At 42.7% G+C, this 16,893-nt stretch overlaps 1 protein-coding gene across 3 annotated transcripts in view; it reads right to left on the reverse strand.

The window, feature by feature from the left end:
• shq1 (SHQ1, H/ACA ribonucleoprotein assembly factor) overlaps window positions 1–16,893 on the reverse strand; it is a 48,438-nt gene that overhangs the window by 9,009 nt on the left and 22,536 nt on the right. For all 3 annotated transcript variants that reach the window (XM_047348678.1, XM_047348679.1, XM_047348677.1), the window contains exon 11: window positions 9,243–9,363. In XM_047348678.1, the coding sequence (XP_047204634.1) occupies window positions 9,243–9,363 (121 nt within the window). The remainder of the gene's footprint in view (window positions 1–9,242; window positions 9,364–16,893) is intronic.

Below are 16,893 nucleotides of genomic sequence, written 5' to 3' on the forward strand. Positions count from 1 at the left end.
TTTTTCCCTGGCATCTCCAAATAACCGGTTGGCATGTGAATAGCTTCTACTAGTTGCCATGGAGGCTTTTGCGACCCCAAGATGCTACTCCCTGCTGCAGTAATCCAACAGTGAGTGAGATGTGAGGAACTTTTTCACTTCCCTTACCATCCTGCTCATTGTGAGTCCTGCAGAACAAAAACTGGGCCGTGTCTGGCCTAGCAGCCGGTGGATAAAACAAATTGGTGTAAATTTTAAATGAGCCGATTTGGCGAGTAGGGTAGATGTAGGGGTGATGTGGGCAGCACTCCATTACAACCAGTGCTGCTGAGGTAAATTATTAGACTTTGGTCCTGTGGCCATATCCTCAAACTGCTTTGTCAAAATTTCCTGCTATATTCATCTCTATCATCTCTTTCATTATAAAGCAGATCATAAAGGCTTTTTTCTAACATCCTGCATAGTTTTCATAAATCTGCAGAATGCCTTTGCAGTCATCTGGGTCAGGGCAACCACAACAGGCTTAAATTGATTTAAACCTGTTTTAGTTAGTTGTTTGAACCCAGAAAAGCCAAAGCCCTGAAAACTTTTACAGTTTTTTTTTCTGTCTGACACTTTACTTTTCGGGTTATACTGGTGATATTTACTGCAAACTATGTAAAGCTCTTAGGTATCTGCTTATACCAGTTATTTTCTCGCATTCTCTTCAGTTTCAACCCTGCTACTATTTGTTTCTCAATGTTACAGCATGAACAGTGTTTGATGCACTAGTTTAAAAGGCATCCGTCTCTAAACAACAGCCTCTGGAGCTGAAAAGACCGAAAAAACCCCAACATTAAAATAAATTGTATTAACTGGAGTGCACTCCAAACATAAGAGGAACGAAATATGCGGGCCCATTTGTCTGTGTTTAAACTAAACATGTATTCAAGACAAAATCTGCAGTGGCCTCATGCTGAGAGGAAATCTGCACTACTCATCTCTGTTAGATTAGTGACATGGGAGCTTTGTTCCTCCCAGCAGGACCCATCAGGATTTCCATCACTGCTCAGGCTAACATCAGATAGAGCAGCTCCATTATCTTTTTCAAAGCAGCCAGGATGGCCATTTGACAGCTGAGTGATGCAGCCTGTTGCTGCCCATTCTCAACATACGTCTTGGCGTCACGTTATGAATGACACTTGGGCTGGATCCTACTCTTCGAAGGAGGATTTAATACCTTGTTTGAACCTTGAGAGGATAAGCCCTGAACACATCTGTCATGATGGGTCGCTGATGTAAAACCTGAACGATACAGTCTTCAGAGAACATGAAAGCCTGTAAACAACCTGACTTTTAGAAAGGGAACAGTTGGTAATTTCTTCCAAATTTAAGTAACACACCATTTCTAACTGCTAAAAACAATATTTTATAATGAGCCCCTGACCTGGCACTTATCTGCACCCTGGCTGATTCCCTTGCAATTGGGACTGCTTTGCAAAAGTATTCACACCCTGTTGAACATTGTTTCGTGTTTCACCGGGGATAAGTGAGGCGCCCCTCAAACATCCATAATACCCAGCATCATGTTTGGTAACAACAAACCACAGCAGTTCAGTACAAACACCTCATACATACTATGAAGCATGGAGGTAGAGAGGTGATGATTTGAGCTCATCTTGTTGCCACAGAATCTGGACTTCTTATAGTCATTGAGTAGACCAAGAACTCCTTCGTACAGAAAAGTATTCTAGAGTCAAATGTAAGGCTATCTGTTCAAAAGCAGAGGATTGGCCCAAACAGCGTTTTGCAAAGGCTTAGTTAAAGTCCAGAACTTCGCCTGATTGAAATGCTGTGATGAGACCTTACGAAGCTGGGTAGAAATGACAGCAAACTCTAAACAGAAGCAACAGTGTAAAGAAGCTTCTATGAGCTTATATTTTATTCAATAAATAATGACATGGTGCAATCTGTTGTATAATTTTTATCCGGTAAAGAACCTAGGTGATCTATTTAACCCTACAATTCAATGAGGGCGTACTTCTTTGCAGCGGGGGAATATTTACATCAAATTGACCAGAAGGTGGCTTATCAAGGTCCATTGTAGCTTATTGCTAGAAAAGAACTAAAGAAAATCTTAGTTGCTAAAAGGTTTCGATAAACTTTTTTACAAACCACTGCAGGTGGTTTATTTTTTTCAATGACAAAGAGGTGTCTGCTGGGATGAATCTACAGTCCGTGCTTAGCAGAGCAGGGGACGGATGTTAACAGTGTGCTCAAGTGCTCTCAAGGCGTTTGACCGCAGGCTTTAGCTAACACACTGACCCCAATGCTTGATCTCATTGCCCTCAGAGGCTCCCGGCTATTAAAGCTGCAGATGCTTTTCCCTGTGGGCGAGCAGCTTGACAAAACCGCCGGCAACTCGGTGAATGGATGGGGGGGGGTCATTATGGAGAACCGCAGAGGGCTGCTATATCCTACAGAAAAGAAAGATCTGGCTTGAAGAAAAAGAATGTCTGCAGGTCTATTTTAGCAGAGTCCTGTGTTGTGTCATGTGGTGCTGCACACTATGCTTGCTTTGCATGCACTCCTTATCTACAGCGAAAAACAAAGAACATTGGCGAATGTTGATCTCACATTTCCCATTCACAATTATGTGAATGGGAACATTATTATTATTATTATTCAACATGTTAAAATCACAAATTCAAAGCATTTTAATAGGATTTTAAATGACTAAGCAAAAGTATACAGGTCCTTCTCAAAATATTAGCATATTGTGATAAAGTTCATTATTTTCCATAATGTCATGATGAAAATTTAACATTCATATATTTTAGATTCATTGCACAATAACTGAAATATTTCAGGTCTTTTATTGTCTTAATACGGATGATTGTGGCATACAGCTCATGAAAACCCAAAATTCCTATCTCACAAAATTAGCATATTTCATCCGACCAATAAAAGAAAAGTGTTTTTAATACAAAAAACGTCAACCTTCAAATAATCATGTACAGTTATGCACTCAATACTTGGTCGGGAATCCTTTGGCAGAAATGACTGCTTCAATGCGGCGTGGCATGGAGGCAATCAGCCTGTGGCACTGCTGAGGTCTTATGGAGGCCCAGGATGCTTCGATAGCGGCCTTTAGCTCATCCAGAGTGTTGGGTCTTGAGTCTCTCAACGTTCTCTTCACAATATCCCACAGATTCTCTATGGGGTTCAGGTCAGGAGAGTTGGCAGGCCAATTGAGCACAGTGATACCATGGTCAGTAAACCATTTACCAGTGGTTTTGGCACTGTGAGCAGGTGCCAGGTCGTGCTGAAAAATGAAATCTTCATCTCCATAAAGCTTTTCAGCAGATGGAAGCATGAAGTGCTCCAAAATCTCCTGATAGCTAGCTGCATTGACCCTGCCCTTGATAAAACACAGTGGACCAACACCAGCAGCTGACACGGCACCCCAGACCATCACTGACTGTGGGTACTTGACACTGGACTTCTGGCATTTTGGCATTTCCTTCTTCCCAGTCTTCCTCCAGACTCTGGCACCTTGATTTCCGAATGACATGCAGAATTTGCTTTCATCCGAAAAAAGTACTTTGGACCACTGAGCAACAGTCCAGTGCTGCTTCTCTGTAGCCCAGATCAGGCGCTTCTGCCGCTGTTTCTGGTTCAAAAGTGGCTTGACCTGGGGAATGCGGCACCTGTAGCCCATTTCCTGCACACGCCTGTGCACGGTGGCTCTGGATGTTTCTACTCCAGACTCAGTCCACTGCTTCCGCAGGTCCCCCAAGGTCTGGAATCGGCCCTTCTCCACAATCTTCCTCAGGGTCCGGTCACCTCTTCTCGTTGTGCAGCGTTTTCTGCCACACTTTTTCCTTCCCACAGACTTCCCACTGAGGTGCCTTGATACAGCACTCTGGGAACAGCCTATTCGTTCAGAAATTTCTTTCCGTGTCTTACCCTCTTGCTTGAGGGTGTCAATAGTGGCCTTCTGGACAGCAGTCAGGTCGGCAGTCTTACCCATGATTGGGGTTTTGAGTGATGAACCAGGCTGGGAGTTTTAAAGGCCTTATGAATCTTTTGCAGGTGTTTAGAGTTAACTCGTTGATTCAGATGATTAGGTTCATAGCTCGTTTAGAGACCCTTTTAATGATATGCTAATTTTGTGAGATAGGAATTTTGGGTTTTCATGAGGTGTATGCCAAAATCATCCGTATTAAGACAATAAAAGACCTGAAATATTTCAGTTAGTGTGCAATGAATCTAAAATATATGAATGTTAAATTTTCATCATGACATTATGGAAAATAATGAACTTTATCACAATATGCTAATATTTTGAGAAGGACCTGTACATAGCATTTGGAAAAGGGTGGTAAAAATTTCCAATCAGCTTCCTTTACTTTGATACCCCTAAATAAAAACTTGTTCAAAGAACTGTCTTCAGAAGTCACAGGACAGGATTAGTAAACATGTGTCATTTAATCTCAGCGCAAATCCAGCTGAACTATGAAGGCCTCAGAGGTTTGCTAGAGAACATTAGTAAACAATCATCACAAAAACCAAGGAACACAACAGACAGATCAAGAATAAAACTGTGATGTTTAATGCAGGGTTAGGTCATAAAACTGCAGACCTACCAAGACACGGCTGTCCACCCAACCTGACCAGTTAGGCAAGGAGAGCATTGATCAGATAAGCATCCCAGAGACCCATGGTAACTTCAGAGCAGCTGCAGGGATTCACAGCTCAGGTAGAGAATTAATTTTTTATATTAATTGTGTTCTCCATAGATCTGGCCTTGATGAGAGAGTGGCAAATGGAAAGCCATTGTTGAGATAAAGTCACAAGAAGTCCTGTTTTACGTTTGCCAGAAACCATTTAGTGGACAAAACAAACATGGTAAGATGGTGCTCTGGTGAGATGAGACCAAAATTAAACCTACATGCAACACTACTTGCATTGGAAAAAGGACACGGCACATCATACTGAACAAACCATTCCCTTATTGATACATGGTGGTGGCAGCATCATTCTGTGGGGACTGTGGACGCATGCACATGAAAGTTTGTGGTAAAAGCATGACAAAATCTGAAGTAGTTCAAAAGCACATGAATACTTTTTCAAAGCATAAATTATCGTTTTAGCCAAACTATTGAACAAACGATCTGCATGTCACTTTCATTCCTTTATTCAGATTCTAACTGACCCAATTAAAAAGGTGCATGTGTGGTTGGGACTGAACCAAAGAGGAGAAAAGACCCCCACCTGTTGTTTGAAGTAAAGCACTGTAACACGACACTGGGCTTAAAGGCTTTCTGTGCAGGTTGCTGTAAATATTCGCTGGCATGACTCCAAGCATTTAGATAAAGGGGGTTAAAAAGTGAGACAAAATTGGAAAGGAGGGTGGGGGGTTGTCCTGCTTGCTGTCCAGCCCCTCTGCAGGGGTCTTTGGCCTTCAAAATGACACGCCGGATCTAATTAAGTCAAGAGGAAGCTGGTGTATTTGAAGATGATGCTGATATAATTATGATTAAACAAGCTCATAGAGAGGAAGTCTGAAGAGCGTCCAAAAAAGCAAGGGGGAGCTAAGGTCTGAAACAAGGACCACTTCAGCAGAAAAAGCAAAAATCATGGTGTTGGTGTGAAGCACAATTTTCCCGAAGGTCACACACTTGAATTCTGCTCTCACTCACAGTGTGAGAGTAAGAAAGATCCCCTGCCCTGTGGTCTTAAATCATGAAGTCTTTACAAGGCTGTAAATCTGAGACAGACATCCTGGCAGTCGGTGGAACTTTAGAAGGAGAAATGCTTGGGAGATTAGATAAATCAAACCGCCCCCGCAGCGAGTAAACATCCATTAATCGCACGTCCATCATGCGCAGATGATCACTTCTGCTTTGTAGGCGGGGGGCAATGACAGGATAGAGGCATCATACAACCAGGGATCTATTGCGTCTCATGTCACCAAGAAGCACGGAGGAGGACTAATCTCACTCGGGGGAATATGTCGCAGTGAAGAAAACAATGCCAACATGATCTGTCATCAAAGCTGTCAGACGGCACAGGCGACATGCGTACTAGCGGAGGTTAGTCAAAGGAAATGATGGCTGCTGTCAACCTCAGAAGAGGTAGAAGAAGCCAGCAGATTTTTAACTGCCGGCTCCTTCCGCAACAATGCTGCAGCACATTAAACCACAAGAGCAGATTGTGTGAAATCTCCACTCAGTGTGAGCCAGAGTACGCATCCTAAAGGAGGAAAAGAGGCAGTCAAGCTTGGAGTCTCTCTCAAGTGGCTGAAGGTGATAGAAGCACTTTAACCTGGATGTCTTTTTCCCCGACATGACAGCCTATAAGGGCTGATAGTAAAAACTGTCTCTATCAAAGAGAGATTTAACAATAGGATCCACGCTTGGGGGTGCCAGAGAAAGAGCTAATCCATTTAATAATCGATGTGGAGCATAGATGGAGTCAGCATGTCAAGCTGACATTAAGTTCCAGAGTACGGCAGGCAGAACGAGCGAGGAGGAGCAGCGGCGCTCCGGTCGGTGCCCCACAGCAGATAAGAAACTGATTGACTTTTTCTGTGAGCTGACGGAGCTTCAGCTGCTCCATATGCTTACAGAAGAGCACGATGTGTGTGCATGTCTGTGTGTTTTCTGTCTCTATCTAGAGGAAAAAAGGGTATGGGCTGATGTTAGAGTCATTTTAAGGTTGTAAATGAACATTCAAAAAATGATTCCAGGTTATAAATCAAGCTCAGGACCTGAGTGGAATAAATCTTCCAGGGAAATTCAGGGCAGTGATTGTGTGGAACGTATTTCTATTCATACATCAACAAATAATTCAAAAGTGTTTTTATGAGCTTCTGCTTAAAGACAAAAAAGGGAGAAATGTGTGTAAAAGTCATCTTTAAAAATTCCTTCATTTAGAAGCTAAAAGTCCAGTTTTTTTTATCTTAAATTGACCATGAAGTTCCAACTCTGCAACAAATCGCTATCCAGTCAGAATAAAATGGTTCTACTTGCCTCAACCCAGTGATTCTCTGATCAATCTACCCCTAACCAGAACTTTCTAATTTTCCTGTTGATAAGCAGGTCAAACAAATGCATTAAAACTAAAAACTGTTTAAATTTATGGTTAGTTGTGACTTTTTAAAACCTTGAAAGCAGAAAGCAGCTAAAGCCTGTTAAATCCTTACGCTTTTCCTTTTACAATACATACATACATTATAATCCCAATGAGTCACAGTAAATCTCATGCGCTTATCTTTGATCCGACCTCGACAACTCTGCCCTCTGATTGGACGGTTTAATTTGTTTTCAAACTCCACCCAATCTGAGGTAAGAGAAAATAAGAAAAACAAACAGGGTCAGAAGTTCCAGTGTGGGAACTTTGAAATTTGAGTGCTACATGCACTGTGTTCTGTTTACCTGTAAACAGATGTTTACAAACAAACTACATATTTCATGTGTTTGTGCAACTGTCAAACTGTGTAAATTGTTTCTGCTCATGCAAAAACAATTTTCAACTCGTGCATGAACAGGAGTTTCTCAGGCAGATTCATTTTACATGGTGACAAAGCCTGGTTCACAGCTGTAGGCTCTGGAAATATTCACAAATATTAATTACCAATCTTAAAATCCACATGACTACCTTGAGCGCATAAACCCATCACATCAACCCTAAACCCTGCTGCTGATTTCTTGCATTCCAGCATTTGAAGCATTTTCAGAGCAGAACTGAAGACTTGAGCTGGAAAAGTCTTGATGGGGGTGGAGGGTTGCACTAAATCCCTGTGGACCTGTTATCGTGTCTGCATCTGGGCGCCGGGCCTACAAAATCAGGCGCACATTTTTTCAACTGGGCTTTTTTCCAGATGAGCACACCACTCGGCTGAACTTTGGCCAAGAGTAAAACAGAGCTCATTACTGAGAAATGTGCTCGCAGGCTCACGTTTAAAATGGGTAAGTAACGTTTAAATGTGAACTGTGAGAAGGAAGAGAGCTGCTGGACCTGTATCATCCCAGAACAAAGTGTGGTTTCTAGATGTTAGGCTTGCAGAACTACACCACCCTGCAAAAGTATTCGTACACCCAGGACTTTTTCACATTTTGTCACATTACGACCCCAAACGTCAAAGTGTTTATTGGGATTTTATGGGACAGAACAACACAGAGTAGCGCATAATTGTAAAGTAGAAGGAAACTAATGCATGATTTTCAGAATTCTTTACAAACAAAAACTGAAACAAAACAAAATGAAAAGCTGGTGTGCTTTTGTATTCATCCCTCTCCGAGTCAATTCTTTGTGGAACCACATTGGCTGCAATTAAAGCTGAAAGTCTTTTGCTTGACACATCTACAGATTGTCTATTTTAACCATTCTTCTTTCCAAGATTGGATAGAGATTCAGTCTTGTCACAGATTCTCGACTAGATGAAGATCTGCCCTTTGACTGAGCCATTTCAACACATGAACATGTATTGATCTCAATGAACCCTTTGAAGCTCTGGCTGCATGTTTAGTGTCATGTTCCTATTGGAAGATGAGCCTCCGAAGAGTCTTGAACATTCTACCATCTCTAACGGGGTTTCTTCCAGAATTGCTTGTATTTAGCTCCTTCAACATTCTGATCAACTCTGGCCAGCTTCCTTATTCCCAATGAAGACGACCATCCCCACGGCGTAATGCTGCCACCATTGTGTTTCACGATGGGGATGGTGTGTTCAGGGTTCAGTATTAGTTTTCATGCCATCTGAACAGAGCACCTTCCGCCACATATTTGCTGTGCCTCCGAAAGATTTTTCCACCAGATCCCTGGAGCTCCTCCAGAGTAACCATTAGTCTCTTGGCTGATTCCATGAATAATGGTCTCCTTGCCCCTGCCATACTCCATCCATTTTCTGATGATGGATAGGATGTTCAAAGCTAAGGATATCGTTTTAGAATCTAATCCTTCCTCAATCTTCTCCACAACTCCACAACCGATCCTGTTCTGGGTATTGTTGTGTAAGTTTAAAGAAGATAGCTCTTTTAGGACTCAGCAATGCTTCTTTTGCCACACAAGGAAACAGAAATAAACTGAATTGTTTGCACTCTTGAACCATCCCTGCTGAACCATCCCTGCTGGGACAAATCATTCAGCTAGACCTCTCATCTAAATCACTGATGTTTTGTGGGAGCTGAGTGGCACTTCCCACAGCTCTGAAGGTAATTCCCTCAAGATGGTGTTCTATAAGCTGAGCGTGGATTTGTGGGCCTGGTTGAACTTACTTGACCCTCTGGATCCAGATGCAGTAGTCTGTGATGTATAGATCGTTCAGAATGTAGGCCGGGTCATTCTCTCTGAAGACTTTGTGGATTTCCAGCAGGCATTTGAGGATGCATGCTTTCCCTGGGCCCAGGAACACAGGCAAATGGAAAAACAGTGTTATTTGAACTCAGTACAGAGGATGACAACACGCACCAGGTTCTGGCAGACACAGCATCCATCTAAAGGCTCGCAGTCATTGTTCCATACATAAAAGCCAAGGTACGAGATGAGAGGGAAATCCCAGCATGCTGCGGGGTAATTTGATCCATATGTTTCAAGAAGAGTTCCTTGGTAAGAAGTGACTCATTTGAGACATAGGAGACAAAGAACCCGTGTGTCAACCTTGATATCAGAACCATTTCTGATTTTGGTAGAAACTGATAAAAATACACCTAGTGGGTCAATTGTTTAATATCTTAATAAGCAAATAGTAAGTTGCTCATTGTTTTGGTCAGATGAGGCTGCAAGGAGTGGAAATGCTTAGTTTCTCTGTTATTGCAGCACTGCTGCCGGAGAAGGTGCAACAGTTTGATCAAATGAGAAAGGGTCAGTTTACACCACTTGGACACAAATGAGTGTAATAAATTTTTTTTTGTATTGATTATATCGAAATATTTATTATTTTAACAATCATATTAAGCATTAAGAGTTTCTTTTACCATTGGGGCTGAGGTCTGCTTCATAAATACAGCCCTACTCTATAAGCTCTAGGCATTAAACGTCACATTTGTCACAATGTAGGCAGACAAGTGCCGTTCTCCTGGCAACTGCCGGACCCAGACAGGTTTTTCAGACTGAAAGGCTTCATTCGTCAGTCCAAGGAACACATCTCCACTGCTCTAGAGCCCAAAGGCAGCATATCTGCATCTGATGCTTTGCATTGCACATGATGACAAAGTTTGGATGCAGTTGTTGGACCATAAAAACCCATGCCATGAAGCTCTCTCCTCATTATTCCTGTTATCTGAAGACCACAAGAAGCTTGGAGGACGGTAGCTATTGAGTCTGCAGAAAGTTGACTTAGTGTCGATTTCGGCACAAAGTCGTGGCCCATTACTAATCACTTCCACTTTGTCAAAATACCACTAACGGTTGACTGTGGAATATTTAGATAGGGAAAATATCCTGTCTGAACTTACTGCACAGCTGGTGCCACGGTAGAATTCACTGAACTGCAGGGAGTGACCTGTTCTTTCACATCACCCCTATTCATACTTACCTAAATGTTTGATTTTATACACCTGTGATTATGGAAGTGACTGGAACAATGGATGTCTGTGGACAAGACTTGCAGAAAAACCTTCATAAGCGTCTTTGCTATAAACATGATAACATTTAATCACTAGTGGTTCACCTCTCCCGGGACAACTGGGGACATCCAAGCACAGAGCAGCTCAACAGGTCACAGACAGAGCAAGAGATGGAGCTGCATCTCACACACCATCAATGTCACAAAAAGGGGGAAAACTGATAATCGATTGTTAGGTCAATGAAAACATGTGCAAGCTCTATTATACAGTTTTGCAAGCTGTGCAACAAAATTCAAACAATATTTTTAATGGTTTGCCACGCAAAACGAGGATACATGTATGCTTGGGGTGTGGGTGACACATTAACAACAGGTGCCAGGAGTTCATCACTGTTAAAAGTCAAGTGCAATGCGCTTGAGTGTCTGAATTGCACATTAGATTTCTAAACGTTAAGGTAACAACAAAGCAGCAGTCCTGTAGGCTGTCAGTACTTGTTCTGCTGATATGAGAACCAGGGTTTCACTTCTTGGCAAAAAAGGATGCCTCTAGGTTGGTGTGTCAAAAGACAGCAGGACTTGTGGTTGCACAGTTTGTTTCTAAAAGCATACAGTCAACCTTAAACCTTTGCTCTGTAACCAGTTCTGACCAAGCTTGGTGGTTAATATGCAACTATCATCTTGCATTAAAAGTAGAGAAGCTAAAAACCTGTCTGAGTGTGTGCAAAGGTCACATAACTGACACCTGCACATTGCATGTGTGATTTGAAATGGTTTGGATGTCCGAGTTGCCACAAATACTTAACGTCTGCAGAACCACAAAGACTCCACTTCTACTATTCCAACATATGCCTTGTCCCAACATTATCCAACAAGCCAAACTGCTAGGCCCTTCTTCCAATCAACCATATAAATAGCCTCATGATGTGGCCAACAACTCACTGAGGGAAAGAGAAACGGCTTTTGCCAACCTCTACTGAGCCGGTTGGCATTGTCCAGGGGCATTCCAGAGCAATCCAAATAAACAGCACATGAACAGTGAAGAAAAGCTTAAATTAACATTTGGTTCTCATTTAAAACATGGGATTATACATGGGCAGCTCTGTCGTAAGAAGAACTCAGATCATATGAGGCCAAAGCACATATGCTTGCAAGATTTCGCCTTTTTTTTCCAACGGCAAGACTGTATCATTTTCTCCGTTTGTGGAAAACTAAAGGAATAGTTGCACTCTGCACCGGCGCTGCACATCGATTCTGGCTCAAGAGAACTGATTAAACTGTTTTAAATTGGAAACATTCTGGTAAACAAAATCTTTCTACCAACTTTGCACATCTAGAGACATTTTTGTCCATTTTTCTTCGCAGAATTGATGGAGACTGAACCCTTTAAGTGACCTTTGACTGGGCCATTCTAACACATGTAAATACAGGTCCTTCTCAAAAAATTAGCATATTGTGATAAAGTTCATTATTTTCCATAATGTCATGATGAAAATTTAACATTCATATATTTTAGATTCATTGCACACTAACTGAAATATTTCAGGTCTTTTATTGTCTTAATACGGATGATTTTGGCATACAGCTCATGAAAACCCAAAATTCCTATCTCACAAAATTAGCATATTTCATCCGACCAATAAAAGAAAAGTGTTTTTAATACAAAAAACGTCAACCTTCAAATAATCATGTACAGTTATACACTCGATACTTGGTCGGGAATCCTTTGGCAGAAATGACTGCTTCAATGCGGCGTGGCATGGAGGCAATCAACCTGTGGCACTGCTGAGGTCTTATGGAGGCCCAGGATGCTTCGATAGCGGCCTTTAGCTCATCCAGACTGTTGGGTCTTGAGTCTCTCAACGTTCTCTTCACAATATCCCACAGATTCTCTATGGGGTTCAGGTCAGGAGAGTTGGCAGGCCAATTGAGCACAGTGATACCAAGGACAGTAAACCATTTACCAGTGGTTTTGGCACTGTGAGCAGGTGCCAGGTCGTGCTGAAAAATGAAATCTTCATCTCCATAAAGCTTTTCAGCAGATGGAAGCATGAAGTGCTCCAAAATCTCCTGATAGCTAGCTGCATTGACCCTGCCCTTGATAAAACACAGTGGACCAACACCAGCAGCTGACACGGCACCCCAGACCATCACTGACTGTGGGTACTTGACACTGGACTTCTGGCATTTTGGCATTTCCTTCTCCCCAGTCTTCCTCCAGACTCTGGCACCTTGATTTCCGAATGACATGCAGAATTTGCTTTCATCCGAAAAAAGTACTTTGGACCACTGAGCAACAGTCCAGTGCTGCTTCTCTGTAGCCCAGGTCTGGGGAATGCGGCACCTGTAGCCCATTTCCTGCACACGCCTGAGCACGGTGGCTCTGGATGTTTCTACTCCAGACTCAGTCCACTGCTTCCGCAGGTCCCCCAAGGTCTGGAATCGGCCCTTCTCCACAATCTTCCTCAGGGTCCGGTCACCTCTTCTCGTTGTGCAGCATTTTCTGCCACACTTTTTCCTTCCCACAGACTTCCCACTGAGGTGCCTTGATACAGCACTCTGGGAACAGCCTATTTGTTCAGAAATTTCTTTCTGTGTCTTACCCTCTTGCTTGAGGGTGTCAATAGTGGCCTTCTGGACAGCAGTCAGGTCGGCAGTCTTACCCATGATTGGGGTTTTGAGTGATGAACCAGGCTGGGAGTTTTAAAGGCCTCAGGAATCTTTTGCAGGTGTTTAGAGTTAACTCGTTGATTCAGATGATTAGGTTCATAGCTCGTTTAGAGACCCTTTTAATAATATGCTAATTTTGTGAGATAGGAATTTTTGGTTTTCATGAGCTGTATGCCAAAATCATCCGTATTAAGACAATAAAAGACCTGAAATATTTCAGTTAGTGTGCAATGAATCTAAAATATATGAATGTTAAATTTTCATCATGACATTATGGAAAATAATGAACTTTATCACAATATGCTAATTTTTTGAGAAGGACCTGTAGTTTGATCTAAATTCATCCATTGTACTTCTTTCTGTATGTTTTGGTGGTGTTGTCCCACCAGAAGGTGAACCTGTATGCCAGTCTCTAGTGCTTTGCAGCCTCTAACAGGTTTTCTGCATGATTGCCTTGAGACGCACCTATCTCTCTATCGACTCTAAACAGCTTTCCACAGCATGATGCTGCCACCACCATATGTTTCAATCAAGGCATAGTGTCTTGAAGGTGATGAGCGGTGATCATTTTACAGCCCGTGTTTTTTTCATATAAACCAAAAAGTTCCACTCCGGTCTCATTTGACCAGAACACGTTCTTCCACATGTTTGCTGCGTGAAACTGCATGCTGTGTCTCCTACAATAGGATGCTCTGATTTGAAGAGTGCATGACTAACAGTTGTCCTGTTGACGGATTCTCCCACCCGAGCAAGATCTCTGACTCTTCAATGATTTTTCTATAAGTAGGTCAGAGTTCTTTTTTAACTTCTCTCTGATCAAGTATCTCAGCTTTCCCAGCTTTCTCAGCATTCAGGAGACTACAGCAACTTCTGTAAAATGTCTGGATGAATGAACAAAGACCTATGCCAGCTGAATTCTTCTCCAGGTGACATTTACTTTTCCTGTCACATCAGTAAAAGGATGGCAGCACAATGACCTGGCTGCTGCCCTCCATACTTCCTTACTCCAGTTTCCCCTCAGGCTCTCTGCTCCTCACTGCATGCCTGGTGGCTCTTCGGTTACACTTTGGATGCAGGTGGAGGACCTTGTTGAGAAAACTTGCCACCATGCCAGAGGGCTGCTTAAATATTTACTGCCGGATAGGATTTCCTCCACAGTACTAACCTGTGTACCACAGCTAATAGCTTGGTTTTGCAAATACCTATGAGTGTTTGCTTTAAGGGCTAAATGGAGCGACGTAAAAATGGAGCGTGCATTACAATTTCCCTTATTATGACAAATTAATGAGGATGTAGGGTAATACTGAGAGGAAACACACTCAGACACAAGTCAGGCTAAATTACTGTACTGTTACAGTTCATTAGGGAAAAGCCACATTACTCATTTCAGCATAAAGCTTTAATTAGCAAGGGGTAAAAATAAGAAACGTGATTAACAGGGTTCCTACATGTTTCTAATGCCAACATTCTTGATATTTACTCTAATTTCCAGAGTTTTGTTTAATGTAATACAAAACTTCACAATAAATTCAAGGCAGAGTGGTTAGGATTTTAAATGGTGAATGGCCTGCACTTGTATAGCAATTTATCAAGTCCCCATAGACCCCAAAGCGCTTTACACTACAATCAGTCATCCACACATTTACCACTACAGTGGTGAGCTACATTGTAGCCACAGCTGCCCTGGGGTAGACTGGCTACATTGTGAGGCTGCCATACAATCAGCACCACTGAACCCTCTGACCACCATCAGCAGGCAAGGAGGATGAAGTGTCTTGCCCAAGGACACAACAACTGAGACAGACAAAGCAGGGGTCCGAACCAGCAATCCACCAGTTACAGGACGTACCCCTACCACTGCCGCCACTGTTGCCCCTTTAAATGTGGAACCACTGTAAGAGAATGGACAAATGGACAGATGGATGGACGGATGGATGGATGGACGGACAGATGGATGATGGAACTTTTAAACTGGAATGAAAGAGTCAGAAAGTGCTGTCCCTTTTCATTACTTTCCCAGGAAAAGCAGGACCTGCAAACCTTAGCAAGAGTTGGGCATGGGCATCAGGTTTTTTGAGCTGGAAAAAATAACTTAAATAAACCGGCTCAGTTATGGTTAAGGTGCAAACACACCCTCCATTTCTGCTACCTGTATGACCCCCTCTCTTTTCCAATGGTTATAATCAGTCTAACAGAGGTAGGTCTCCCAATCCTTGTGGTTTTTAGTATAACAATGACCATCAGTGGGACCCTTTGTGGGGTGCCTTGAGACAACATTGTTGTAAATAAGCGCCGTTTAACTAAATAATCTGAACTGAAACTATCTGTGTACTTATGCTGCTATAGGCTTAGGCTGCTGGAGGACATAATGACCACTTTCACCCTCTTCACTACATTCTCACACTACTCTCCAATTTTGCATTATTCGCTGTTATTTCAGTTTTTAACTTTATGTTCTCTCTCTTTTTTCTTCCTAGAAGCTACACCTGGCCTGACTCTGTGTCTACCTGTGACACCTTTCTGGAGAGGGGCATCATCCAAGCTTCTGCTGGCAACAACTTAATGCTCACCCTCTACCGATGATCCACTTGGCCCTGTCTTTTAGTGTTTAACCCTTTCTCGCTCCTAGACATAGCAATTGACTGAGCTTTTACTGTGACTAACTATGTGCTCTCTTTCAGACTCTAACCTTGAAAACTGGCTCAGAGTTTATCTGTTCTTTCTTTCTAGGTGAAACGACTAAAGGAGCTACAGGGGTTGGACAATGAAACTGAAACACCTGGTTTTAGATCATAAAAATTTTTTAGTATGGTGTAGGGCCTCCTTTTGCGGCCAATACAGCATCAATTCGTCTTGGGAATGACATATACAAGTCCTGCACTGTGGTCAGAGGGATTTTAAGCCATTCTTCTTGCAGGATAGTGGCCAGGTCACTACGTGATACTGGTGGAGGAAAACGTTTCCTGACTCGCTCCTCCAAAACACCCCAAAGTGGCTCAATAATATTTAGATCTGGTGACTGTGCAGGCCATGGGAGATGTTCAACTTCACTTTCATGTTCATCAAACCAATCTTTCACCAGTCTTGCTGTGTGTATTGGTGCATTGTCATCGTGATACACAGTACCGCCTTCAAGATACAATGTTTGAACCATTGGATGCACATGGTCCTCAAGAATGGTTCGGTAGTCCTTGGCAGTGACGCGCCCATCTAGCACAAGTATTGGGCCAAGGGAATGCCATGATATGGCAGCCCAAACCATCACTGATCCACCCCCATGCTTCACTCTGGGCATGCAACAGTCTGGGTGGTACGCTTCTTTGGGGCTTCTCCACACCGTAACTCTCCCGGATGTGGGGAAAACAGTAAAGGTGGACTCATCAGAGAACAATACATGTTTCACATTGTCCACAGCCCAAGATTTGCGCTCCTTGCACCATTGAAACCGACGTTTGGCATTGGCATGAGTGACCAAAGGTTTGGCTATAGCAGCCCGGCCGTGTATATTGACCCTGTGGAGCTTCCAACGGACAGTTCTGGTGCAAACAGGAGAGTTGAGGTGCACATTTAATTCTGCCATGATTTGGGCAGCCGTGGTTTTATGTTTTTTGGATACAATCTGGGTTAGCACCCGAACATCCCTTTCAGACAGCTTCCTCTTACGTCCACAGTTAATCCTGTTGGATGTGGTTCGT

This window comes from Girardinichthys multiradiatus, chromosome 20, assembly GCF_021462225.1.
Source record: "Girardinichthys multiradiatus isolate DD_20200921_A chromosome 20, DD_fGirMul_XY1, whole genome shotgun sequence".
In the NCBI taxonomy this organism is placed as follows: Eukaryota; Metazoa; Chordata; class Actinopteri; order Cyprinodontiformes; family Goodeidae; genus Girardinichthys; species Girardinichthys multiradiatus.